At 43.4% G+C, this 27,046-nt stretch overlaps 1 protein-coding gene across 1 annotated transcript; it reads right to left on the bottom strand.

Annotated features, from left to right (window-relative positions):
* Positions 1-11,698: 11,698 nt before the first annotated feature.
* On the bottom strand, positions 11,699-12,624 carry LOC122434775 (N-alpha-acetyltransferase 10-like). Its single transcript, XM_043458475.1, has one exon. The coding sequence runs from the start codon at positions 12,501-12,503 to the stop codon at positions 11,796-11,798; it is 708 nt and encodes a 235-aa protein (XP_043314410.1). The 5' UTR covers positions 12,504-12,624; the 3' UTR covers positions 11,699-11,795.
* Between the last annotated feature and the right edge of the window lie 14,422 nt (positions 12,625-27,046).

Genomic DNA, 27,046 nt, shown 5'->3' with positions numbered 1-27,046 from the left:
TGTTTATTTTATATATGGTAGTGTGAATATCAAATCCTTCTTTAAGTAGGAGTATGACAAAATTGTGGAAAGGATGAGAAGTATTTCTGTGGCTGTTTTTTGGAAAATAAAATCTGCTACAACTACTTGTATTTTTTAAGTTGTTTTAAATTGTTTTGGAAGAGAATAGGGAGATAAGTTAATGATTAATAAATTAATACAGAATATTTATCAGAATTAAATAGCTTTTAGTTTTTTTTCTAAGCCTCTTGTACATCTTTACTTTCTAGTAAAGCAAATAGCCTGAAATAAGCAGAAAACAGTAAGAAAAAAAAAATGATGGAAATTGATCTCCTGCTCCTGATGTTGGTTTGTTGTTATTGTTTAGTTGCTAAGTCCAATTCTTTTGCAACGCCATGGACTGTAGCCCACCAGGCTCCTCTGTTCATGGGATTTCCTAGGCAAGAATACTGAAGTGGGTTGCCATTTCCTTCTCCAGGGGATCTTCCCGACACAGGGAACCGAGCACTGTCCACACTGCCCTATCCCTAGGTGGTAAACATGAGAAAAGGACTCTTTACAAGACTGAGATCACTCCCTGCCTTAATTCTGAGGGCAGACCAGACACCCATTAGAGATGGTGGGTTCTACCCTAAGTCTACCCAGACAATGTGGTTCTTGCTTCCTCTGCTGACCCTAAAACCTCCTACTTGCACCTGAAGGATCCAGGCCGAGGTAATGGGGAGTGGCAAGAAACCCACATCTCATCCGCTTCCCCTGACTGACTACAGGTCCTTCCTGGATCTTCTTTGCTGGTGTAAATCTCGCCAACTCTGGTGTTTCTGCCCCTAGACTCTGTGAGCTGGGCCAGCAGCTGTGCAAGCACTGGTCTTTTTACTAGTGCCTTCATACCCATTTACCCTCTCCTCACATTTAAAGAGCTCATCTCTGCCGGGGCTATCATCATATCATATGCATTCTATGCATAAGACAGACAGGAGTCTCTAGGGCCAAGTCATCTAGTCCCCGAAGACCCAGGAGATTTGGGCAGGATTTCTAGATTCCATAATTTTTCATTTTTCGCTCAAGAATCTGATGTAACGTGGCACTGACACTGTGGCCTGAGCAGTGAGTGTGGACACTTACTAATATACGTGAAGTGCTGTGAGCCTCAGCGTCTTTGCCTGTAAAGTTTCTATAAAAATTCCCACCTCAAAACATTGTTAGAGGAAAATTATAGCAAGTCATAGGTGCAAAGATTCTTGAGAGTCCCTTGGACAGCAAGGAGATCAAACCCGTCAATCCTAAAGGAAATCAACCCTGAATATTCATTACAAGGACTGAAGCTCCAATACTTTGGCCACCTGATGCGAAGAGCCGACTCATTGGCAAAGACCCAGATGCTAGGAAAGATTGAGGGAAGGAGGAGATGGGGGCAACAGAGAATGAGATGGTTGGATGGCAGCACCGACTCAATGGACATGAGTTTGAGCAAACTCTGGGACATAATAAAGGACAGGGGAGCCTGGCGTGATGTAGTCCATGGGGTTGAAGAGAGTCGGGCATGAATGAGCGACTGAACAACAACAGTAGGTGCAAAAGGGCTTTTAAGATTAAAAAGACTACGGAAGTGAAAAGGTCCAGGTTGGTGGCCTAGCTACCACTGAGATGGTTATAGGTATGATAGAAGAGAAGATATAATTTTATCTTTTTATGTCCAGTCTTCCTCAAAGCATGGTTCAAGGACCAGTGCATCTCAATCTCCTGGAATGTTGATTAAAATGTAAATCCCAAAGCCCTTCTTTAACATTCACTGAGTATGAATTCCTGAAAGGAAGGTACAGGCATCTGCATTTTGATCTCTTCAACTGATTCTTATGCGAATCAAGGTTTGGAGAACCAGGCTGCTGCCTCCACTTTAGGGGATTTGCTTGACCTCTGCTGGGTTAGGCTTCAAGGGCCAAACTCAAAGACAGTTTGGATTTTTCCTGCTCTTTCTCAAACCCCAAATCGTGATCTCCCAAGCTCCAGTCCTGGCTTGGTTTCCTGCCACCTCCCACGTAGACGTTCCAAGCTTGGTTGTCATTTCCCCATGTCAGGCTCTTATTCGAGACCCTCTCCTGTGGGTCCCTTCCAAAAGCCTCAGCTTTCAACCATCCTCCAGCTCTCACTCCCAGAGTGTGCCCTGTGGCTCCTGAGAATGAATCCTCAGGAGCAAGTTTCTGCTGCCCTTGGGGAGTAATTATCACAGCCTTCTCTTTCTGAGCTAGCTCTTAGGGTGTCTTGGCTACAGTACAGCCCATGAGTCAGCCCTGTCAGGGAAAAGCAAGACTCCCCAACAAGCCAGCTCCTGTGGGAATCAGCTCTTCCCTTTGAAAGAAGTGCAGCTGGCTCTGCCCCAGTGCTTGCTGGGAAATCAGCAATCCTCCAGTGAGGGGCCGAGAAGTGGCCCGAGTGCCTACCCTTCTTCTCCTGACCCATTTCCGAGGGAAATTCCAATGTCTGGAGAGTTCCAGAACTGATCCAGAGCAAGGTTCCCGTTCATCTTCACGTCCCTTAGAACCAGGAGAAACTGGGGACCACTTGGTGTGATCAGTGGGGCGTCAGGGAGTGTCAGCCACATCAGGGCCCAGCAGTGTTCTATTTCTTTAGCTTTCACAGAAAGAAATACATGTTAGAGAAGCAAGACTTTGTCTCATAGATAAGAACTAGCACAGCTTCCACTGGCTTTGCTAGCAGATGTTCAAGATAAGTTCTAGTGCTAACTGTGAATCTGAGCATTGAGACCATCATTTTTGGCTTCTTGTCCTGGAAGCATTTCCCAGGGTATGTATTTGTCCCTGTGGATATGAGAACATTTGACAGTATAGACTTTATTCCCAGTAACACTTGTTCATCTTTTTCTCTCATGATGTCTCTACAGGATAATGTGAAGTCACTCAGTCATGTCCGACTCTTTGTGACCCCATGAACTGTAGCCTACCAGGATCCTCCATCCATGGGATTTTCCAGGCAAGAGTACTGGAGTGGATTGCTATTTCCTTCTCCAGGGGATCTTCCCAACCCAGGGATGGAACCCAGGTCTCCTGCACTGTAGGCAGATCCTTTACCGTCTGAGCCACCAGGGAAGTCCCTACAGGACAATACTGTTGTCCTTCTCAGTCCTTACCAAGTGAAATGATGGTAGATTAAGGTAGGAGACTGCTTTTATTGGTTGGCATTAAAATGCTCACTTGTTGGTTTTGTTTAGAATAGGGATGGGAAACTCAGCCTGCATGCCTGTTTTTGTAAATAAAGTTTCATTGAAATAAAGCCACACCCACTTATTTACATACTATCCATGGCTGCTTTCCTCCTACAATGGTCAGAGTTGTGTAGTTGCAACAGGATTATATGATTCCCAATGCCTGAAATATTTACTACCTGGCTTTTCACAAAAATATGCTTGCTGATCCCTGGTTTAGACTATAAATATCAAGAGGTCACAGGAAAGATACCATTAGGTTAATTTTGTAAAGAGATGAGCATAGTTCAGCATGCCTAATAGGTACGTCTGGGTGTGTTTGATGATTTCTGGAGGTGCAATACATAGGACTTTAAACTTTCTATGTGGAAGAAAAGAAATTGAAGAAACAAAAAATGTTAATCATGCTTATCTTTGATTAGTAGGATTGTAGATCAGTTTAATTTTCTTCCCTTTCCTTCCTGGATTGCTCCAATTTCCTTCAATGAACAGTTATTACACATACACTAACACACACACACCCCAGCACCCCTCACTCTAGGTTATTTCATGAGGTCTAGTTCTTTAAACAAAAAAGATCTAAACATTATAGAAATTATTTTTTTCTAAAGCAATGCAGAGACAGAAATAGAGGGAAAACCTTTTTCATAATCAAGTCAAAACAATAATATGTAAAATCTCTCTTAGCTTTATGTCCCTGTGATAAATATTCACGGGAATTTGTCAATCAAAAGAAAAGTTAATGGATTAGGATTGTTTTACAATGTATTTTGCAATCCTAAATCCAGGACATAATCCTCAGCAGGTGCTAGGCAATCCTGTTTGCCAGATTACAGTTGCTGAGTTGTGTATCAGTCAGGGCTTTGTGGTTGCAAGTGACAGAAAGCTGAGTCAGATAACCTAAGGCAAAAAGAGGAGGCATTTACTTGCCCTCACATGCAAACCACAGGAAGGACGTAGGAGTAACTGGAACCAGCTCCAGTATCATCAGCTTTCCCTGTTTCTACCTCTGCTTCTCTCTGCTTGTGGGAGTCTTTCTCAGGAGCCAACTTACTAGAGCTTGTTTGAAAGGAGGAACCTGGTTGGTCAGGCTTGAGTCACATGCTCACTCTTGGTTGGGGGAAGAGATGTAGGTAGGAGGTGAAGAGAAAGTGAGTGAGAGGCAGAGGAGGGGGCAGAGTCACAATCACGGGGGGGAATTCTACTGGACCAGGCAGCCCCTGTGATTGGCATCTATTCATTATAGACATGGTGGTCCAAATGTTTTAAGAGAGCCTGGATACTATACACGGGTAGACCTCTGAGATATTGTGGGTTTGGTTCCAGAACACTACAGTAATATTGCAATAAAGCAAGTCACATGTACTTTTTTGGTTTCCTAGTACATACAAAACTTATGTTTACACTATACTGTATTAAAGTATAGTACAATGGCATTATGTCTAAAAAATCAATGTACATTGCTTAATTTAAAAATACTTTATTGTGGGACTTCCCTGGTAGGGCAGTGGTTAAGACTTCAGGCTTCCAGTGCAGTGAGTGTGGGTTCGATCCCTGATCAGGGAATACGATCCCACATGCTGCTCGGTATAGACAAAAGATTAAAAAAAAAAAAAAAAAACCCTCCCCCGCCAGAACCAAAACTTTATTGCTAAAAAACGCAAACCATCATCTGAGCCTTTAGCCACAAATATTCAATTTGTAAAATGCTTAATATCTGCAAAGCATAATAAAGCGAGGTATGGCTGTCCAGATTGGCAGTGAACAATGTTCATCTCAGGAAATCCATGTTATTTAAATCCTTAAAGACCATTCATCAAATGCCTTAAAAATCTAGTCTTTCTTTCTCTTCTTTTATTTCTCACTGATGAAAAATGAAATGCACTTCTATTTTTCTTCCTCCAGCATTTTGCTCTCTGTCAGTCAAAATCCTAATCATCCCCATTTATCTTACCTTCGTTCAGCAGGGCAAGAGCTTGACTTGCTCCCCTAAGAATCTACCCCAGTGCTACTGAGACTTCAGTGAGCCTCAGTCACCCTGATGGCCTCCTAAAACAGATTCCACTGCCCTATCCCAACAGAGTCTGAGTCAATAGGTATGGAGGGGGGCTCATGAACTTGCATTTCAAAGACACTACCAAGTAATGCTGATGCTGTGAGTCCATGGACCACAATTTGAATAGCACTGAAATAGCTCATGCCTCAAACCCACGTTTCTGTAGTAACCTCACAACCTCGGTGGTTATCACTCAGGGGTGATTTTGCCCCCATGGGGACAATTTGCAGTATTTCTGGTGCTTGTAGATACCTGGCGACATTTTCTCTTGCCACTACTTGGAGAGTGGAGGTGGGCACAGCTGGCATCTAATGGGTAGCAGCCAAGGATGCTACTAAACGTAAAGCACAAGACAGCCCTCCAAGCCAAAAATTATCTGGCACACAATGTCAGTAGTGCTGAAGTGGATAAACCCTACTTTAATCCAGGGGATCAACTCATGAGCCAAGATGAACTTCACAAGTGGTTTTGTTTGTCTTCTACTTTTTTCTGAAAGGCGGCATAAGTGAAAAGATGTTTTATGTCATCTTCATGTCATCAGGGGAATGCAAATTGAAACAACAGTGAGAGACCTCTTGACACCTATTAGTGTGGCCCAAATCTAGAACACTGGCGAGGACATGGAGCAGCAGGACTCACTGCTAGTGAGAGTGCAAAATGGTACAGCCACTTTGGAAGACAGGTTGACAGCTTCTTGCAAAATTAAGCATGCCTTTAGCATACCACCCCAAAATCACACCCTTTGGAATTTTCCCAAAGGAGCTGAAAACTTATCCTGCACACAGATGTTTATTGCAGTTTTATTCATCATTGCCAAAAGTTGGGATCAACCAAGATGTCCTTAAGTAGGTGAATGGATAAGCAAAGTGTGGTACATTCAGACAATGGAGTATTTTTCAGCTCTAAAAAGAAATGAGTTCCCAAACCATGAAAGGGAAAAAAAAAAAAAAAAAAGAACATGGAGAAACCTTAAATGCATGTTGCTAAGTGAAACAAGTCAATGTGAAAAGGCTGTGTGCTGTATGATTCCAACTGCACAATATTCTCAGTAAGGCAAAACTATGGAGAGAGTAAACAGATCAGTGGTTGCCAGGGGTTAAGGGAGAGGAAAGGATGACTAAGTGGAACACAGAGGATTTTCAGGGCAGTGACACTGTTATACCCTGTAAGATACTATAGTGATGGATACGTGTCATTATACATTTGTCCAAACCCTAGAATGTACAACACCAAGAGTGAACTGGAATGTTGTCGCGGGAACTGTGGACTTTAGGTGATAATGATGCATCAGTGTAGGTTTACCAGCTGTTGACCTTTATACCTCTCTGGTGGGGGAATATTGATGTTGGGAGAGGCTGTGCACGTGTGGGAGCAGGGAGTATGTGGGAAATCTTCATATCTTCCCCTTGACTTTGCCATGAACCTAAAACTGCTATAAAAAACTTAGTCTTTTGGTTTAAAACCCACAGAAGAAAGCAGATTCTAGTAGAATCAACTTAACATCTGATGTTGTACCCTGTGCTTATTATCTCCTTATCAGCCTGGCCCCAGAGATATCAGACTTTAGAGCCCTCTGATCTCATTCAGCCTTCTGGTTTTATAGATGACGGAGGAGCAGTGGGATGGTCTAAACAAGTTGCCCAAGGTTTAATAGGGAACCTAGACCTGGAATTCAACCCTGTGAGAGTGATCATAATGCCATTGTGAGTCAGCATACACACGCTGATACCCTCCAGCACAGGGGTCCCCAACCTCCGGGGTCTCATGCCTGATGATCTGAGGTGGAACTGATGTAATAATCATAGAAATAAAGTGCACCATAAATGGAGCGCCCTGGAATCATCTTGAAACCATCCCTCACCCCTACACCTCTACCACCATGTGTGAAAAAATTATCTTCCACAAAACTGGTCCCTGATGCCAAAAAGGTTGGGGACCACTGGCTGCTGTACACTCAGGTGAAGCCATATTATTCGTCATCTATTTATTCTTTCAGCATCCATTCACCATGTTCTTATTTGCACGCACATGATTAAATATTTAGATACAGAAATCAGAGATTCTCATGTATTACCTAATGACAGTATTAGACACGTAATGTATTTGGCACATGATATTGCTTTAGCATCCCCTCCCAATGCTTAAGGACAGAGATGTTTCAGCAACAAGTTCTATTTTTGAAATACCACACTGAAGCTTGGAACTTGTCATGAGACCGGATAGCTCTTTCAACTAACAATGTAGAGTGAAAACAGCTGGCCTCGTCATATGTCTGCAGCACAGCCAACCCATTTCTCTGCCCTTCAGAGAAGATCTGCACCATCTAGGATTTTTTTTTTTAATCTTCATTATTATAACATTAAAATATTGTCAAAAACAAAAGCGGTGAACAACAACAAAACCAAAACTTCGAAGAACAAACTCTAGATCAGGGGCTGGTAAACTGTGGCCTGCATGCCACATCTAGCCTACCATTCATTTCTGTAAGGAAAGCTTAATTAGAATATAGCCACATCCATTCATTTACATATTTTCTATGGCTGGTTTCATGGTACAATGGCAGAGGTGAGTAGCAGGCAGAGGCCTTATTTCCAGCTGGCAAGGCCTAAAGTATTTACTATGTGGCCCTTCAGGAAAAGTTTGCCAGACCTCCTTTTACCTAGATATTGGGTTGAACCATCTGAAATTACCAGCATTTGGCAGTTTTGACCTCCACTTTCATATGGCCCACTCCAAAAAGCAAAGGATAACGGTTCCATTGAATAATGTCTTTTTTTTTTTTTCCTTGCAGTCAAAAACTTGGAGCAACTCCTGAGGCTCTGAACAGATTTTCACAATGGCCATGTTTAGCAATAAAATCACTTTTTCATCTACAAAAAAGAAAATATATAAAATCATCATTTTCCTAGAAAACGGACAAAGATTAAACTGCCTCACTGGGCCTTAAAACAGAATTTTCTAGTGAAAGGTTTTGCAGCTCTCTGTGGGTGGAGATCCACCCTGCCCCACCTATAAGATCTCTCTCAACTGCAGTTAGTCATTCACGAGGCCTTTTTATGAGCTCCATCTTCTGCAAACACTCCAAGGTCTGCGCTTCCCTTAAAAGCTGGCACTAATGTGTTTGCATAACGTGGATTATTTCAGGTCACTGCTGATCTAATAGAGCAAACCTCTGTTTGGATGGCCTCAAGTTACACCACACCTGTAGCTGTCAGTTTCTGTCTTCCTATAGAAATATCCGGTGTGGTGAGAAAAATAGCCAGTTGAGGTGTATGACTTGGGCCAGTCTACTTTGGAACTTTGACACGACCTCTGACCAGTGGTATGAACCTGAGTGAGGTGTGTGGCTTTGATGCCACTCACTTTCCTTAGCTGTAAGATGGGAGTCATGCCTGTTTTGCAGAACTTGTTGTAAGGAGTAATAATTCCGGGAGCCAAGTGCCTGATCATTAGCAAATTGGTAAATGATTTTAAGGCAAACTATATGAAGTCCCTGAAAAAAAGTGGCAATGGTGTGTCATATAAGCTACAATTGTCATTTTGGGGGTTGTTACCATTCTTGTGTGTACATGGGCCAGAGCCAAGCAAAATGGCCAAGGTACCACGTGCCCCTTGGAGCTTCTAGCCAGGGTTAGGACAAAGGTGAGGCAAGTTACACATCTAGGACACAAAATTTAAGGAGGCCCTCATTCTCAAATGCAGACCCTGCCCAGCAGAGCCATGTTCCCCAACCCCAGAGAACTGTGGGGCCATCTGACTGAGCCGCGGGTGACACCGGCACACAGAGGGGGCACAGCCCAGCATCAGAATCAAATGAGCTTCAGCTACACACAGCAACAGGGCTGTGCCTCCCAGACAAGATGCTGAGCTTCTAGGGGGCCGGCGATGTCTTTTATTTTTTTTTAATTTTGTAATCTGGGCAAGGCTACATGGACGGGTTCCGATTGTACCCATCTGCCTAACTGTAAAAAAAGATCTTGAAGGCGCCCACTTTCTGAGATGTGTTGAGGAGGTTAAAGCGAAAGTTGCTCAGTTGTGTCCAACTCTTTGCAACCCCACAGACTATACACTCCGTGGAATTCTCCAGGCCAGAATACTGGAGTGGGTAGCCTTTCCCTTCTCCAGGGGATCTTCCCAAGCCAGAGATCGAACCGGGGTCTCCCACATTGCAGGTGGATTCTTTACCAGCAGAGCCACAAGGGAAGCCCAAGAAACTGGAGTGGATAGCCTATCCCTTCTCCAGGAGATCTTCTTGACTCAGAAATAGAACCGGGGTCTCCTGCATTGCAGGCAGATTCTTTACCAACTGAGCTATCCGGGATGAGAAGGTTAAGACACTCCCAGTTCAGATCATCATCTTGCGGTTCTGAAGTCACAGCATAGGGTAAGGAAATGGGGCGGGGAGCACCTGTTCTCTAATTCAGGCAGGGGGCCAATTCCAGTCTGCAGGCAAAATCCAGCCAGCCACCTCTTTTTGTAAATAAAGATTTATTAAGGCACAGTCACACCCATTTAGTTGTGTCTGACCTATGGCTGCTTCCACCAGGCATCAGCAAAGCTGAGTGATTGTGACAGATTGCCTGACCCACAAAGCCATCTGCTCTGCCTGATTGAGAAGCTGCCAATACTGTTGCATCTCTCATCTCTTTATCCTCTGCATCCTTTAGCCTCCCTTCCTCTGGCTCATGCCTGTGCATCAAGGCTTTTTCCAAATGCAGACCAGCTCTGATTGTCTAGATAAAGGACAAGTGGGGTCAGCGCCATGCTCGCCAATGCCCTGCCTTTGTCATTTATCTGAGCTGTCTACTGGGGCACAAGCCAGGTGTTGTGTTGTGCGCCACGAAATAGAATGATCAGATTGGTTCATTACAAGGGTGCTACTGAAGATAAGATTGACTTTGACAACAATGGCATGCCAGTTTGTGCGGAACACCTGCACACATTCAAACTGCTTAACCAGAAAGAGATCTCTAAGTGAATCATTTATGGAAAAGGACATCCAGACAGAACCATTTTGATTACTAACTTCAAGTCTTCTCTAGCACATGATCATATATGGGCTCTGGATTCCCACAGGGCAGTGTTAAGAGTATATGACACCTACCAGGTGTTTGGCGATAACATCTTGCTGAATGGGATCACTAGCATGGAAATAGAAAAAGCATTCACTGTTGATTAAAACAAGAAAATTGTCATTGCCCCACATGTCTGAGACATCCTTTTTCTGCAGTATTTTCTCTCCTCCATTTTTAATCAGTCATCTTTTTGGCATCCTTTTTCCTTAAGAAAGGAGACATCAGAATGGAAGAAAACGGCTTTGAGAGGGATTGTCTGATAGATAAAACTTTTTAGGTTTCAGTTGAAAATGTTGGCTCTCTTTTCTACATTCTTCCAAAGAGCTGCTCCATGACCTCAGGTTTGCGTAGCCTATCTATTCTCCCATCTGCAGAAAAATAATAATGTTAGGTTATGCCCACTCACTTCCTCAGTTGATCTAAGGAATGATTATTGTCTGTGAAGTCTTTAGATGTCTCGATGAAATAGATGGTGGAATTTTAAAACTAACCCCTGACATGGGCCAGTACATTTCCACTGCCAGTACTTTGTGATAAAGAATGAAGATTTATGTCCATACTTGGTCCTAACTTGCTTGGTATCTTGGAGTGATGCAATCACCATGTGACTTTCTGTACCTTTAACTGTGGGAGGAGAAGAGAAATCTGAGTAAAGAGAAGAATTTCCTTCAGAGAGGGAGAAATTGTACAGAAGCACCAAAGAAAGGAGCTTCCAGAATTATTACTTCATTGTTTCTTGTATGGGTTGAATTTTCAGGGAATTCACCAGAAACACATATTGAACATATATACTATTAAAGGCACTATTGTGGATACAAAGACATTTTAGAAACCCTCTTTGTGGGACTTCCCTGGTGGCACAGTGGATAAGAATCCTCCTGCTAATTCAGGGGACAAGGGTTCGAATCTTCCACATGCTATGGGCAACTAAGCCCGTGTGCCACAGCTGCTGAACCTGTGCCCTAGCGCCTGGGAGCCACAACTACTGAAGCCCACGCACGCCCTAGAGGCTGTGCTCCGCAAGAAGAGAAGCCCCTGCAATGAGAAGCCCATGCACTGCATCTAGAAAGTAGCTCCCACTCTCGACAACTAGAGAAGGCCTGCACACAGCAACGAAGAGCCTGTGCGGCCAAAAATAAATAATAAAATAAATAAATAAACCCTTTTTGTGAGATGTGTAGCCTTTTAGAGTGAGAACCCACAAACTCAAATTATGTCCACACCTTTTACTGGATACATGACCTTGAAGAAACTACTTATTTTATCTGGAAAAACTACTTATTTTACTTAATTTTCTCATCCTAAACTGGAATTAATCACTAGCCAGCCATCCCTTAGCTTTTTTTTTTTTTTTTGTCCACTGGGTGAAGTTTATTGTGAAACCTCTTGCGGTGAGGATGGGATGGGCAGGCCAGGACAGGGAGGGGAGCAGGTGCGGGCTCTAGGAAGCCGAGTCAGAGGCCTCTGAGCTGTCCTTGACGTCGGTGCTCTCTGTGGTCTCGCTGACCTCGCTGAGGTCCTTGCTGTCACCACCGCTGTCCTCCGCAACCAGGCCCTTTTCCTCACGACAGGCCTCTCCTGAGCTCGGAAGCGAGTTGCCCTTGCCTTCCACCTTGTTCTCGATGGAGCCCAGCACCACATGCCTGCCCTTCTCCTTCAGCTCCAGGTGCCGCCTCAGCTCATCGGCCATCTGGGTAAGGTCCCGCTTCATGGCGTATGCATCTTCCCCGTCAGCGTAGTATTTGGGCTCCACTTCGCTGATCTGAAAGTTGAGCGTGTTGGAATAGAGGTGCAGAGCTGCCCGGTTACTCTTCCGGACTTGCAGGGAGACATATTTGGCATTGAAGTTCTCGATCATGGCTCGGGAGGCCTGGTCCATCAGCTTTTGAGCCAGACCAAGACGCCAGTGGGAACGCTTCACAGCCAGCGAGGTGATATGTCCATGGGGCACATCGTCTGGGTCTTCTTTCATTTTGGCCAGGACGTACCCCACGATCTTCCCATTCTCGTCCTCGGCGATGTACGAGAGCTGGGGCCAGGAGAGGCCATGGTAGAAATAGTATTTCATCTGGTAGTTCTCAGGCAGGCACAGGAGGTTGCAGTGTTGCATGTTCATCAGGTCCTCTGGCCTCGCATTGCGGATGTTCATAACGGCGGCGAGGCTCGCGGCTCCCAGCGGGTCGTGAACGCGCAGTCAGCTGCCGCCACGCTCCGGAGCGACACCGGGGCTGCCAGGCCACGGCTAGGGCTGGAGCTAGGTCCCGGATCACGGGGGCCCATCCCTTAGCTTTGCAGTGAGGAGGAAATGATGTGAAGATATGTAATGTGACCCATGGAGAACCTGGAAAGGAGCTAGCAGTAAATATTAGCCAGGTGATGGTTGCTGTTATATTAAAAGGTATTCCACAATTGAATCTACTTTTGTTAACAAAAAAAAAAGTTCCCAAATGTGGAACCCAGAAAGATTTACAGTGCGCCCTTTCAATGCCATTCTAGAACAGTTTTTATAAGCCTACCTACAGGGCAGATAATGTAGGCAGCTTTGACTTATGTTTTGCTTGATTATACCCAGGCTTTTATAAAATTGAATGCTAACTTGTACAAAAATTGATAAACTGAAAAAGATTTTCGTCAACTAAGGATAGAAATGATTTCTAACTAGTAGAAAAGTACTATGGTCTTACTGCACCATCAGATATTTATCATTTTGTCTCTAACTTGGAGATCTTATTTCAGCATTCTTTCTTTCAGAGACTATAAATGCTTAAGTTTTGGTATTCTTCTTTGGAATACCTATACCATACTGCTGGCTCCCTCATTTGTGAGTTAAATAAATCTTTAAAACTTGCTTATTCATTATAGGGATGTTAGCTATGTTTTTACCTTATTGAAAATTATAATTTGATAGTTTCTAGCCTCACCTTTTTTCTCTCATCTTTGAATTGATTAGGAGAGGAGGGTATTTGACTCTTCCAGGCTGTTCATTGGAGGAACTGAAATTGTCCTCATCTTAGAAGGCTAGGGTCTTTCATAACAAAAGAGTTGTGCATGTGGCATGCTAAGTCATTTCAGTCATGTCTGACTCTTTGCAACCCTATGGACTGTAGCCCATCAGGCTCTTCTGTCAATGAGATTCTCCAGGCAAGAATATTGGAGTGGGTTGCCATGTCCTCCTCCAGGGGATCTTCCTGACCCAGGGATTGAACCCACATCTCCTGTGGCTCCTGCATTACAAGCCCCTGAGCCACCAGGGAAGCCCCAAAAGAGCTATAGTTAAGGCCAAAAGTCACTGTACTTCAGTGCCTAATATATAGTAGATTAAATGTTCTCACCTACCGCCAACACCCACTACCATCCTTAAACATTAACATACCTTTCAGTTTTGAATCTAAAGTGTGTCTCCTATGGACAGCACACAGTTGGATCTTGTTTTGTTTATCTGACAGACACGGCTTTTAGATTGTATTGTCTAATCCTTTTATATTTACAGTTAGTATCGATATGGTTGAATTTACATCTACCATTTTGTTTTGTTTGTTTCTCATATGCCTCTGGTATCTTTTGTTCCTATTTTCCCTCTTTACTACATTTTATTATAGTAAGTGGATATTTTCTAATGTATTATTTTCATTTCTTTAATGATATTTAAAATTTTTTTATCTTAGTTTTCTTCTTAAGGCTTACATTAAGTCATTAATGGCTCTAGAACTTACAAAACGCCTCTTAATTTATCAGAATCCACTTCAGATATACTAACTTAATTCCAGTAAGATATAAAAGCCTTTTTCCTTCTATAGTTCCATTCCCTACCCCTATTTTGTGCTATTACTGCTATACATAGTATGTCCATATATGTTAGAAACCAAACAACACATTGTTATAATTATTGGTTTATATGATCTTATCTTTTAAAGACGCTGAGAGATAAAATGAAAGCAAGTATATATTTATAGTTTTTTTTAAAAGAAATCGTGGTATCGGCTTGTTATTTGTTTATATATTTTAGTATTATTCTTATTTATTTATAATATTTATTTGGCTGTGCTGGGTCTTAGCTGTAGCACACGGAATCTCAGTTGCAGCATGTGGGATCTAGTTCCCTGATCAAATCCGGCCCCCCTGCTTTGAGAATGTGGAGTCTTAGCCACTGGACCACCAGGGAAGTCCCTGTAGTTTGTTGCATAATCCTTCTTATTTACCATTTTTGGTTCTCTTCATTTCTTCCTGAGGATTTGACTTAGCATTTGGTATTATTTCCTTGCTGCATACCCTCACAATTTAACTCCTTTATTAAACATAGAGTTTATAGTGTTAGCGTCTGTCTTTTTGTAGAGTTCTAGAGAAATAACCATGCTTTCTCTGATTTAGTTTAAGATCTTTGTCAATAAACTTTAACCTCATATCCTCACATCCGAAATAAGAATATCTGGGTGCTAGCTCTTCCACACACAGGAAGACAAAATATTTCATTATTCTTACTGAATCTCATTCTAAATCCTTTCTCTCTCATAAACATACTTTTAAAACATGAAAAAGTCAGAGGTCTTTTTGTGGACCCTGGCTTATTTGGACAAATGTAATAGAGTATTCTTTGACTCTTCAAGCTAAAAGAGTTTTCTGGGAAAAGACAAAATTAGTATTTTGGAGGCTTCTGCCTTTGGCTCTTTTTTCCCTTAAGTTTCTGGGCATTTTGATAAGAAACTGCACTGTCCACTAGCACACTATGCTTTTTAATTTCAAACACTCTAGCGCTGGTGACAGATTTCCCAGTTTCTCCAAAATAAGGCCTGTGTTTCCACCTCTAGCAGTATTTGCAGTGAGATAAAGAGGTGGGGGAGGGGAGAAGGCATGTTTTCCTTGGGCTGCAAAATGGGGTATAGTCCTAGTGCTTCTCCTCAGAGAGAGGCCATGCTGAACCAAGGGTTTAACAGTGGTTCCCAAACTCTTCATCTGAATGCTATTTACCTGGAGCTTAGTTAACAATGCAGATTCTGACTCAGTAGATGGAGGGTGCAGCCTGGGGATCTGCAATTCTAATAAGTTCCCAGGCAAAACAGATGTTACTGGTGGGTGGGGGTCCGAACTTTGAGTAGCAATGGCTACTAGGGCACTCATTCTCAAAACTTCCTGCACATTGTAATCATCTGATTTGTTTTTGTTTTTGTTTTTTTAATTTCTGATACCCATGTTCAAAGATTCTGATTTGATTGATTGTGATTTTAATCATCATGTGCAGACAGGTTTGAGAACTACTGGGAGTTACAAGTAAAAGTGCAAGAGACTGTGGTCAAGCCAGGAATATCTTGGCTCAGTTTGTGCATCACCAAAACCCAAGTCAGAATCATTCCGTAGCTGAGTCTCTTCTGTGCTAACATGTCCTGCCCATGGCTACCAGGTAAATCTAATTTCTCTCTCCTTTTTTTTTTTTTAACATCTTTCCCTGTTCAGTTCAACATTAGTACAACTGTAGCCAGATATCTTTATAGCCATGGCTTACTAACACCATTATCTGCCAGGGTGCAGACAATAAAGGAATGCAAGTACAGTATTTGGAAACAATTGAGAGACTGAATATACAGATGGACAGTGGCCAGTCCATATATAACAAAAGAACTTTCATCCACAGTTTCTGCAGCATCCAGCTCAGCAAGCCAAACCATAACATCTACAGCCATCGACCCAGATCATCAGGACTTGGTCACTGACTGCCAGCTTCCCTGTTTTTGGCCCTGACTTCCAACCCAAGATCAACCAGAGTAAGCCAAGAATGCTCCCTGAACCAATCACATTATATGCGCCACTTCTAATTATTGTCCTCCAATTTCCCCATGTCAACACACTGCCATCAGGGCACACGTGGAATCTTATTTTTCACAAGAAAGCCTCCCCCTCCTGTCCCTGTCTTTGAATCTCTGTAAGAGACAGTGGCTGACTCCCTTGCTCTGAATAAAGAGCCTCTGTCTGTTCTCTTTTGGGTGATCTTCACTGACGTCCACATAATAAGAAAACCAAGCATCAATCTGCTTTTTATTATCACCATGCACCAGTGATTCAAAATCATTTCAGTGAAATAGTACTCTTCGGCTAGGGCTTCCCTGGTGGCTCAGATGGTAAAGAATCTGCCTGCAATCCAGGAGACCTGGGCTCCATCCCTGGGTTGGGAAGATCCCCTGGAGAAGGGAATGGCAACCCACTCCTGTATTCTTGCCTGGAAAATCCCACAAACAGGGGAGCCTGGCGGGCTACAGTCCAAGGGGTCACAAAGAGTCTGAGCGACTAACGCTTTAGGCAAGGATGGAACGCTCCCATCACCCTGGCCCCGGATGATATCCCTGTTTCTGAGGCATTTTTCCTGCTAGTTTTTGAAACCCAGCTCAGTATCCAGCCCTGGAACTCTAGGGCAGCTCCCCTCTTCCTGAACTGGCTGCCCCTCAAGCCTCCGGTCTTCACCGCAGGGGCTCCTCCACTTCCGGAGACCTTCTTCAGCTTCAGTTCTAACAGTTCAAGATCACTTCTTTTTCTGGGAGGTCACGACCTCTGACTCACTCCCCTTCCTTTGTTCCCAGCAGCTCCCCAACTCCCCACACCAACCATAGGCCTGGCTCCAAACCGCAGCTTTCCACCTCCCTATCTGTTGTTCTGTTTCCTGTCAATTGATCTCCGGCCCACTGACAATTCACATTTATAGCATTGTAGAAAGAACATGGGATGGGGGAGTGGGTGCTTCCCAGGTGATTCAGTGGTAAAGAATCTGCCTGCAATGCAGGAAATGCCGTAGACATGGGTTCGATCCCTGGGTTGGAAAGATCCCCTGGATTAGGAAATGGCAACCCACTCCAGTATTCTTGCCTGGAAAATTCCTTGGATAGAGGAGCCTAGTGGGCCACAGTCTATGGGGTCGCAAAGAGTCAGACACGACTGAGCAACTGAGCACAACACAACAAACTAAGAGGCTCTTTTCTATGAAAAAAAGCGCATGTGCATTCTCCGTTAGCAAAGTGTGCTGTTTACAGTCAAAACGCAGTTAACAGGCTGCTTTCAAACCAGTGTATCAGTTTCTGATGGGGCACATTAAGCCTGTAATTACAGTTAGAGTTTTTATAAAGCCACTTACCTTGATTGTTCAGTTTTGCCTGCGTCTCCTTCCCCAACACCACCTACCCTCACCCCCAAAATGCATCCATCTGCATTCTTCACATGTCTGATGTGTATTGAAGAGTTGCACATGATAAAGTTTACTTGCCAGTATATTTTTCCTATCATCTTGACTATGAATCAAAATAGAGCAGGAAAGTAATAATAAGTAAAGTGTTAAGAAAAATGATCTAAATTTTGGAAATAAGGCCAGGAGGGCTCAGACTCTCCCTTCAATGTCATTAACTCTGCTTAACAAGCTCACCCCAGGACTACGTACATGGTGTGGGAAGTTACCTTTGTGTGACTTGCTATTTACTCTTTATTAAATAGGATCCCAGATTCTGTGAAGTTATCTGTTAACATGTATGTGTTGTCTGGTCGAGATGCTAATCCTCCCTGATGGGTGGGAAAGATAACCCCAAAGATTTTTATGAAAAAGTTTTATTGCCTTGAAGGACTTTGAAGAGTTTCGTATATAAACCAGTAATCTCATTTGAACTTTCTTCTTCTTTAATGCCTGTAAGTACATAGTTCCTCCAATTCTTGAAATACCTTTATAGTCTCATTGATTCCATCATGAATGTTATTGGCTAAAATCTTTGACATGAGCCATGTTTTTAACTGTTTAGAAATTATATTTTGAGAAGAGTTCAGAAAAGTCAGCATACAAAGCCAGTCATGGTACATGTGGTGAATGTGAGAATCTAGGTTCATCAGATTAGAATAGCTCTTCTAATCCTTTCATAGATTCCTCCATCCAGAGTTGGGTTTTTGTCTGTGTATGTTTTCCAACATACTATTAACTTCACTTCAGGAACCACAGCCATGGAAAAGCTTTTCCACAACGTTCCTTAGAAGAGGAATCTGAAAATGCAAATTACATTTGTGGCCTCTAACCTGTCTGGCACACCACTGGTGGGAGGCCTAGGGGTTACAACAGTGACTTGTACCCCATGAGAGCTGCCCTGGAATATGGGGGGAAGGTGTCCATGGGGCTGACCCACCATTTCCCAGAGAGCAAAATAGGACAGGTAACTGGCTTTTCCAAATTGATGAAGAATAAAGCAGACTGAGTCAAGGCTCAGTGTCAGCCTCAAAGACATATGTTAGACTAGAAGTTATTTTGTAACAGTCTGGAAAAGTCTAGACACTGAGCAAGTTCTAATATCCAACCCAGGAGAAACCTTAACCTCCATGAAGGGGAACATACTTGCCTGTGAAATTTGTTGGCAGTAAAATATTTGAACAGCTGGGGCCCTGGGTATAGTTCTGACACTGGGTGTTTTATACAAAGGAGCCTTTTTGTTTTCCCCACTCAGAAAAGGGGAAAGATATTTTCATGTTTTTGTTTAAAAGGTTGTCATTATTTTTACTAGGTCAGTTGGTTTGCTTGTTTTCTGGCTTCGTATTTAACAAAATTTCTTATCATTAACTATGTGTTTTCAGTCATCTAGCATATATTTAAGTGGCTTTTTCTAATTTGAAAAGGCATTTGCTTTTTTGAAGATACTGTAAGGCATGTTTGTCTCATCAGTATAATGTCGGCATTCAGGCTGCTGTTTACGCTGTGGTCCACTATTTTATGTGTTATTTCATATTTAACCAGCTCTGAAGTGTTGAATCTATCTATCCATCTATCTATCTATCTATCTATCTATCTATCTAAACTACTGAGAAGGTATAGACTGATAGTGTTGATCTAAATCATTAAGATCTCAAACATTATGGAGGATTTTTCATTTTGTTTTGGTTTGAAACATTAAGATGACTGAGTGAGAACATAAATTAAGTGAAAATCTTATTTTAAAAAGTCTCCTTTGCTAAAAATACCCAGAGTCATTCCATATTTTGATAACTCTTCCATGAAGCTATTTTGCAGTTATTAGCAGAAATGCGAAAGGATTATCCAGGGCCTAGAAAAACACCATTATAATTGCTGGATGAATTTTCTTAAATAATAAAAACAACCCAAGTGGTCAGTTTGTACATAGTCTGTTTTGCCTCAGTCTAAGAATTTATCTGTACCAAAATAAATCTGGAAAGCAGAGCTGAAGAACTGAGCTGGTCAGGGTTTTACTATTACAGCTCTGCGGGGCTAAATGATTACCTCCTTCTGTCTTTCACCTTAAAAGGTTTCCTGAGCAGGGGTCTCCCCACCCCTACAGTCAGTCCCTAGATCAGAAGTGTGTTCCCCACCCCCACCCCCAGATACTCACTGCTTTCTGAGCCAGTAACCGCCTTGAAAACAGTCTTGCCCTGGCTTTTTCTTCCACATACCGGTGCTATCTGTCAGCAAAGAAACCCAGAGAGGAATATAAAGAAACTAAATGTACAGTATTTTCCTTAAATGGCTTTAATGCTGGTTATTTTGCAATAGATTGAGAAAATCTCTCTGAAAAACTTCTGCTCCCTTTTGGAGGTTTTAGCTCAGGCCATTCCCTTGCATTTTCTGGAACATTACATCTTCAAAGAACTGAATATGCTTGCTCTGCTTAAAAGCTCCAGGGTCGGCCTTACCTCCTCTGGCTCTCATGCTGCTTCTGACACTCAAAGTTACTTGTTCTACCTCAGAAAGAACTTCACTTGCTGCTTCTCACTGGATTTGTAAATGGTGTATTTACTGAAGAGGAGAAACTTTCCTGCCTTCTCCTTTAGCCCAGCTGTGAGGCTGTGATTAATGGCCACTCATAAAGGGTGTGTTCCTGTATCTGTCATACCTGTCCGTTCTGACCCCATAACACACGTAGTGAAAGTGAGTGGGAGCAAGTCACCATCAAGTGGGTCTGTTCTTTGAAAGAGCTCCCTTTATTGTGTTTGTCTTGAACCGGCGGAACCGCCGCTCTGCCCCTTCCGGTCCTGAGGTGCCCCTTCCGGTCCTGAGGAGCCCCTCGCCTGGCCCACACCTGTCCCCTCCCTCAGGCCAGGCTTCTGTGCCCTGGGGGCCCCCAAGCTTCTTGTCAGTTGGTGGCTGTTTATCTTCTGATGGGCCCTCCCTTCTCACAGTCCTTTGAGCTTTTCAGGAGAATCCTGGACTCCTCTCACTCTGCCCAGAGGCCTAGAAGAAAGGCTGACCTTCAACTTCCAGGGCACTACTTCAGCTTCTCGGCGGTGCTGTCCACTGTGGTAGCCACGAGCTTTACTGAGCATTTGAAAGGCCGCCAGTCTGCATAAGATGTGCGGTAAGTGTAAAATTCTTCCCACATTCCAAAGGCCTCATACAAAATAAATAAAAGAACATCACATACCTCAACACTTTTTACATTGATTAAATGTTGAAGGGATCATATTTTGCAGGTATTGGGTTACATAAAATGTACTATTAATGATAACCTCTATATAAAATGGGCTTCTCTAATGACCCAGATGGTAAAGAATCTGCCTGCAATGCAGGAGATCCAGGTTCGATCCCTGGGTTGGGAAGATTCCCCTGGAGAAAGGAATGGCTACCCACTCCAGTATTCTTGCCTGGAGAATCCCATGGACAGAGGAGCCTGGTGGCAATGGTGGTCCGTGGGGTCACAAAAAGTCAGACACGACTGAGTGACAAACACAACTGTATAAAATAGATCACTAACAAGGACCTAGCACAGGGAACTATACTCAGTATCTTGTAATAACCTATAATGGAAAAGAACCTGAAAAAGAATAGATAGGTATATGTATGCCTGAATCACTGCTATACGCCTGAAACATGGTAAATCAACTATACTTCAATTTTTAAAAAATAGAACAATAAAATGACAATAAAAAAAACACCCCATTAACCTCACCACTTTCCTTTTACTTTTTTGAAAAATGTGGCCACTAGACATTTCAAATTTTATATTTGGTGTGCATTTGTGGCTTGCATTCTATCCCTGTTTGGTAGAGTCAGGAAGTATTAACTAGGCACTTACTGTTGCCAGGTATTTTGAAACTCTGTATCTATATGTTTTTAAAAGTAAGAAATAGATTACCAAGAACATATAGTCTATTGAGGGAGAAGGGATTATAAAACAATCATGGTAAATGAGTAGAGTGCTAAAACAGATATAGGTATACAGCTCTATTGGAACCAACGAGAGTACACTTCTGCCAGTGGTTATCAGAGGAAGCATCAAGTGGAAGCTCTGAGTGAAAGAGACCAAGTCCAAGGGAGCCAAAGTCCAAAAGAGGTGGAGGTGGAAAATGCCTTTTGGGACAGATGATAGAGCTCCATGAGGTCGTGGGAGCTAAGACTGCAGAGGTGTGATGGGACCAATTGATGGATCTGGCTGTGGCCCTGGTGATCCAGCTCAGAGGACCAGATGATGGTGGGAGGAGATGACAGGGCCACAGGGGCCCTGGGTAGATAAGGCCACAGTCCTGCCAACCACGGAAGCAGGAGAGGGGAGTTTTGGTGGTGATGCTGGGGCAGGGCAGGGCGCGGTGCAGAGGCTGTTACAGGAAGGAGGGGTGGATTGCTGAGGGTCTCAGCGCTGCCTCAGTCTTGACCCTGGTCATGTGCATCTCTTTGGACCCATCTGCTGAGCACTGCCAGGGAGCGGGGGAGCCGGAGAGCTTGCTAATGCAAGGGTTTGCAAGTCTGCTCTTTGCTGGCAGAGCTGCATTTGCATGGGAAACTATAGCAGAAACAATGACCTAGTTCATCTGCCTTAAGGCTGGCTGGCCTGCCAAGGCAGAATGCTGGACATTTATTCAAAGTGAAAACGCATTGTCCAGTTAAACGCCTTACTTGTCAGAACCTTCACCTCTGTGACACACCAAATACAGGGTAACGAGCAGTTTCAGAGCACATATATTTCCTTCGCTCTTGAAACCCAAAGTCAAAATGTTGGAGGACCCTCTCTGCTAAGGGGTGTTGCCTGGGACCCCCAGGACTGGACCCCAAATAGCAGGCAGCTCCCTGACTGTGCGCCCAGCACTAACACTCCCATTCTTGTTGGCTTCACAGTCACATGTGGGGAGAGCACAGGCGGTTTGGGGTAGAGGAAGCTCAGAGAGGAAAAATGTCTTACTCCCAAAATACCAACATTTGGGGCATGGTTATTTTATACAGAAAATACTACCAAGCCAAGACCACAGCCTTGATTCTCTGCTAGATTTTTGCCACATGGGATTACACTGGGAACTTAAAAAAAAAAAAAATAACAGCAACGAAGAGCACACCCCTGGAGACTCTGATTTAATTGGTCTGAGTTTTTTCTTTCTTTCTTTTTTTTTTTTTTTTTTGAGAGCTCCCCAGGTGTGATTCCAGTGTGCAGCCAAAGTTGAAAACCGCTAGGTTAGATTTTTTAAGTCCACCTTTTTTTTTTTTTTTGGCCGTTGACTTGGCACTAATTTTCTGCTTAAAGTGGGAGAAGGGAAAATTGAGGTTACTGACTCAAGGTTTGGGAAAGCCAGTGGGCAAGTACACAGCAGTTGAGTACAGAGAGCCTTCGGTATGTCTTGGGGTGAGAAAGCAGGACAGTAGAAGCAAACCTCCCTTGGGGCAGGCTCCTCACTTGCTCAGCTGCTTTGTTGTTCCGCAAGAACATAGCAATGGTCCTGAAACAGCCAGAAAGAGACAACTGCTTCGCTCCTGTTTCTCTAAGGCTGTGTTTCTCAAGTAGATCACTTGGGGGGGAGGGGGTTGGGCTTAAGACAGATTGCTAGATCCCACCCGCAGAGCTTCAGGTTCAATTGATGGAGTAGGGCCAGAAAATTTGCATATCTAACAAGCTCCTGGGGGGTGCTGCTGTTGCTTGTCCCTGGAAGGCAAGGGAGAAGAGGATCACTTAAAATGAAAATGCAGCAGAGAGGAGCAGGCATTTTCAGTGAGCACCTACTATGTGCCTGGTCCCAGGTGAGACCTGGGTATACAGAGGCGAAACCATAGCTCAGGTCCCCCATCACTTGGCAGTCCAGAGACCCATGGACACCTCATTATATTTTGGTAGGTTCAGAGAAAGGGACCTCCGTTTGCTTCTTGGAGATGTACAAGGCTAGGAAGAGTATGGCTCCCACCTTTAGAATATCAAAAAGCCAAACTGCAAGTTCCAACTTTCCTTGAATTCATAAGACAGTGAGGTCACAGGTCAAAGAACTAACCCAAAATGAAAGGCCAGACAGATAGATGCCTACAGGAAGAGACAAAACAGATGCTCTTGCTTACCTAGGGCAGATGCTGCAAGACAGGGGTCAGAGTTCGCTAGAGTTCTCTTTAGTTTGTAAAATTATTTGCACTGAGGTCCCATGTAGGTTTGGGGCCACAATTTCAAGTCCATTATGAGACGAGGTCCCCAACTCTGCCACTTCCAACTTTCCCAAACAACAGCCCAGCCATAGGGGGGTGTGAACCGAACCCAAACCTTCCACTGTAATGGGGTCCTTTAAGCCAGCCATGAAACTGAAGGAGTTTTAACTGTTGGAGGGAGCCCCTGGTTTGGGGGCCAAAAGGGTCAATGGGAAGAAACCCAGTCAACAGCACCCTTGCTAATGCTGCAAATAATATTTGTGTCAACAAGGTGTCTGAGGCCTGAAAACTGGGTCACAACCTTATGGAGCAACAAGGATTCTTGTTATTATTATTATTTTTTTAATTGGTTAGCTTAGTTGATTAACAATGTTGTGTTAGTTTCAGGTGTACAGCAAAGTGACTCAGTTATCTATATACATGTTTCTAGTCTTTTTCAAGTTCTTTCCCATTTAGGTTATTACAGAGTACTGAGCAGAGTTCCCTGTTCTTTTTGTCAACAATTTCTGCCACGGGTGGGCTTGTCCCTTGGCAGATCAGGGTACATCCGTAGAGCTTTTCTCTCCTGTTTCCATTTTAGCACAATCCTATGCTGAGCCTCAGAGTAAATTCAAACAAAGTTTTCTGACAATAAAAGAAGCCAAGTGAATAGTCTTTTAAAAATTGCCAATCGTTGGGAGACTCCTATATCTTTTTCTGTACATAAAAGTTATAGTCCTGTAGGTCTGAGATAAAACTAGAATGTTATTGGAAGTTTTGAGATAGGAAACTACTTTTACTGCCCTTTCTGAAATCTTTGGTATGAAGCCCAAGAGCGTATATCATTTTTCTTTCCTGGGGACTTTTGGATAACATCAAAGAGTTCAATGGAAAAAATTTTCATCTCCTGAAAATGCTAATAACTAAGATTTGCTGCTTCTTAATGATAGGCCAACAGGAGTCAGGCTAACTTGAGAAGAGAAGGATAATTCTTCATCTACTTTAGGTCCTTATTTATTATATCTTCTTCTTCATAGTTTTCAGGATCCCTGGGTCTCTCTCTGGCCTATATTGACTGGTGTGTGTGGTGTGGTGTGGAAGTCGCTCAGTCGTGTCCTCCTGTTTGCGACCCCATGGACTGCAGCTTGCCAGGCTCCTCTGTCCGTGGGATTTTCCAGGCAAGAATACTGGAGTGGGTTGCCATTCTCTTCTCCAGGGGATCTTCCCTACCCAGGGATCGAACCTGGGTTTCCTGTATTGCAAGCAGATTCTTTACCATCTGAGCCACCAGGGAAGCCTATATTGACTGGAAAGATGCCTAACTCAGCTCTTCCTTTAATTTTTACTTCCTGTGAATCCTTCATTACCAAAACCACCTCTTTTCAGCCATCACAGCTTTGCCACATGCCAGGAACCTGGGGAGAGATATAGGCCCTGAATTAAGAAATGTAATTTCCTTGGTTGTCAACATAAACTTTTTAGTAGTTCCAGTAGTTCATCAGTAATTTATGGCCCTCGTTTCCCAAAGTCCCTTTTGCTGGTGAATTCTTGGTGTTTCTTGGAATCATTCACTTTCACTCATCTTCCCTTCAAGCTAATTTGAACATTCAGAGGGGAATCAAACCCATTTTCTGACTATCTGGAGTTGTCTTTTTAATTCTGTCCCCAAACTGAATTAGCTAGCTGTCTCATGGATTGTCCCAAAAGCAACCTTGGTTTGGATCTGCTGAAGGAGTCTCACAGCTAGAATCTTTATTTTTAAAAATATATTTATTCATTTGGCTGCACCAGGTCTTATTTGCAGCACAAAGGATCTTTTTTCTTTTCTTTTCTTTTTTTTTTTTTTTTTAATGCAGGGTCATTAGTTGTGCCATGAGAACTCCTAGTTGTGGCATGTGGGATCTAGTTCCCTGACCAGGGATCGAACCTGGGTCCTGTGCATTGAGATCATGCAGTCTTAGCCACTGGGCCACCACAGAAGTCCCTAGAATTTTAAACTGAACAGTTGTGATCCTAATTCCCAGCCCCATATCCTCACCTCCAAATTAAACTGCCTAGCACACAGATTGACACTTAGTTCCAGAACTCTCCTGGAGCTGGGCAACTTCTTCCCATCAATAATTAACCCAGGCCCAAATTGGATGTCATGAGCTAGCACTGAACTCAAGTTAACCCTCTGTGTCTGCTCTTAAGCTCAGTACTGAAGCTTGGTCATTACCGAGTTGGTATGTGAGATTCGAATGAATACATTCCCTCCACAGTTTCCTGGCAGTTGTCTTACCAATTTGGTTGAAGGAGATCACTTTTGTGAGTAAAAATCATCCAGTGCATGTGTGCTTTCACCAGAACCATCGTGACATATGATTTCTTTCCCTTGAACATTCCCATGGATTTTTCTAAAAGACCTAAAAATCTCATGTTCCAGGAGAATAAATACACACAGACACACACACACACAAATAAATGAGTCACAGAAGAGTATCACTGCATGGGAAAGGGATTACGTTAGTGAAATATTAAACCAAGTATCAGTGTCCATTTGCCCATTCTTGTTAGGATTAAACTGAAAGTTGTTTATCTGCCACTAGTCTCACAGGGATACATTTTGGCTTTACTTTCGAAATAAATTTTTGGCACAGTTTTATTGTTTGGGATACAGGATCCGAGACCCCCCCTAAAAGGTCTTTAAGGAGTGTATAAGAGTTATGGCCCTCAGATCTTTGTCTGTCCTGATGTTTTGAAAACCTGCTTTAAGACTAATAACATAGGCCTGAAGTAGGGGGACAGGAAGGAAGGGGTGGGGTGGGGGCTGAGAGAACAGCCAGGAAGCTGGGGCTAGCAGCTGCTGTGTTTTTGTGAGCAGGGGAATAATGAGACAAGAGTTACAAATGCACGAGTGTAAAATAACAGCACGTCTGAGCGGGGCGGTGAGTCCATTTGCTGGTGACGTGGGTTAGTCTCTCAGTTGTGTCCGACTTTTTGCGACCCCGTGGACTGTAGCCCGCCAGGCTTCCCTGTCTTTTACCATCTCCTGGAGCTTGCTCAAACTGCTGTGGGCAAAGGACAATTAAGATCAGTTCACGAAAAGTTCATCAAGACGAACACAGTGAACGTGCTTGGCAGGGTCCGGATTTCTCCCAAGCGCAGGCTCCTCCTGCTGGGGGCGTGAGAAAAGCGTGCTGACGTTTACGCCGTTCTCCCTCTCTGTTGATTTCCGCTCAGCCCGCAGACCGAATACCACTTCTTTTCACTTCTGCTTTTCAACATTAAACCAGGATGTTGCTTCATGACGACAACAGCTCCACACAAGAGGCCACAGGACAGCCTTTGAGGCCTGAGTGATGCATCCACTCTGGTTAATC

This window comes from Cervus canadensis, chromosome X, assembly GCF_019320065.1.
Source record: "Cervus canadensis isolate Bull #8, Minnesota chromosome X, ASM1932006v1, whole genome shotgun sequence".
NCBI lineage: Eukaryota > Metazoa > Chordata > Mammalia > Artiodactyla > Cervidae > Cervus > Cervus canadensis.
The sequence above is the reverse complement of the archived record's forward strand: the minus strand, read 5'-3'. Positions and strand labels throughout refer to the sequence as shown.

Excerpts from the sequence above, each read along its gene's own strand:
- LOC122434775 (XM_043458475.1), bottom strand. The coding sequence starts at position 12,503 with ATGAACATCCGCAATGCGAGGCCAGAGGACCTGATGAACATGCAACAC.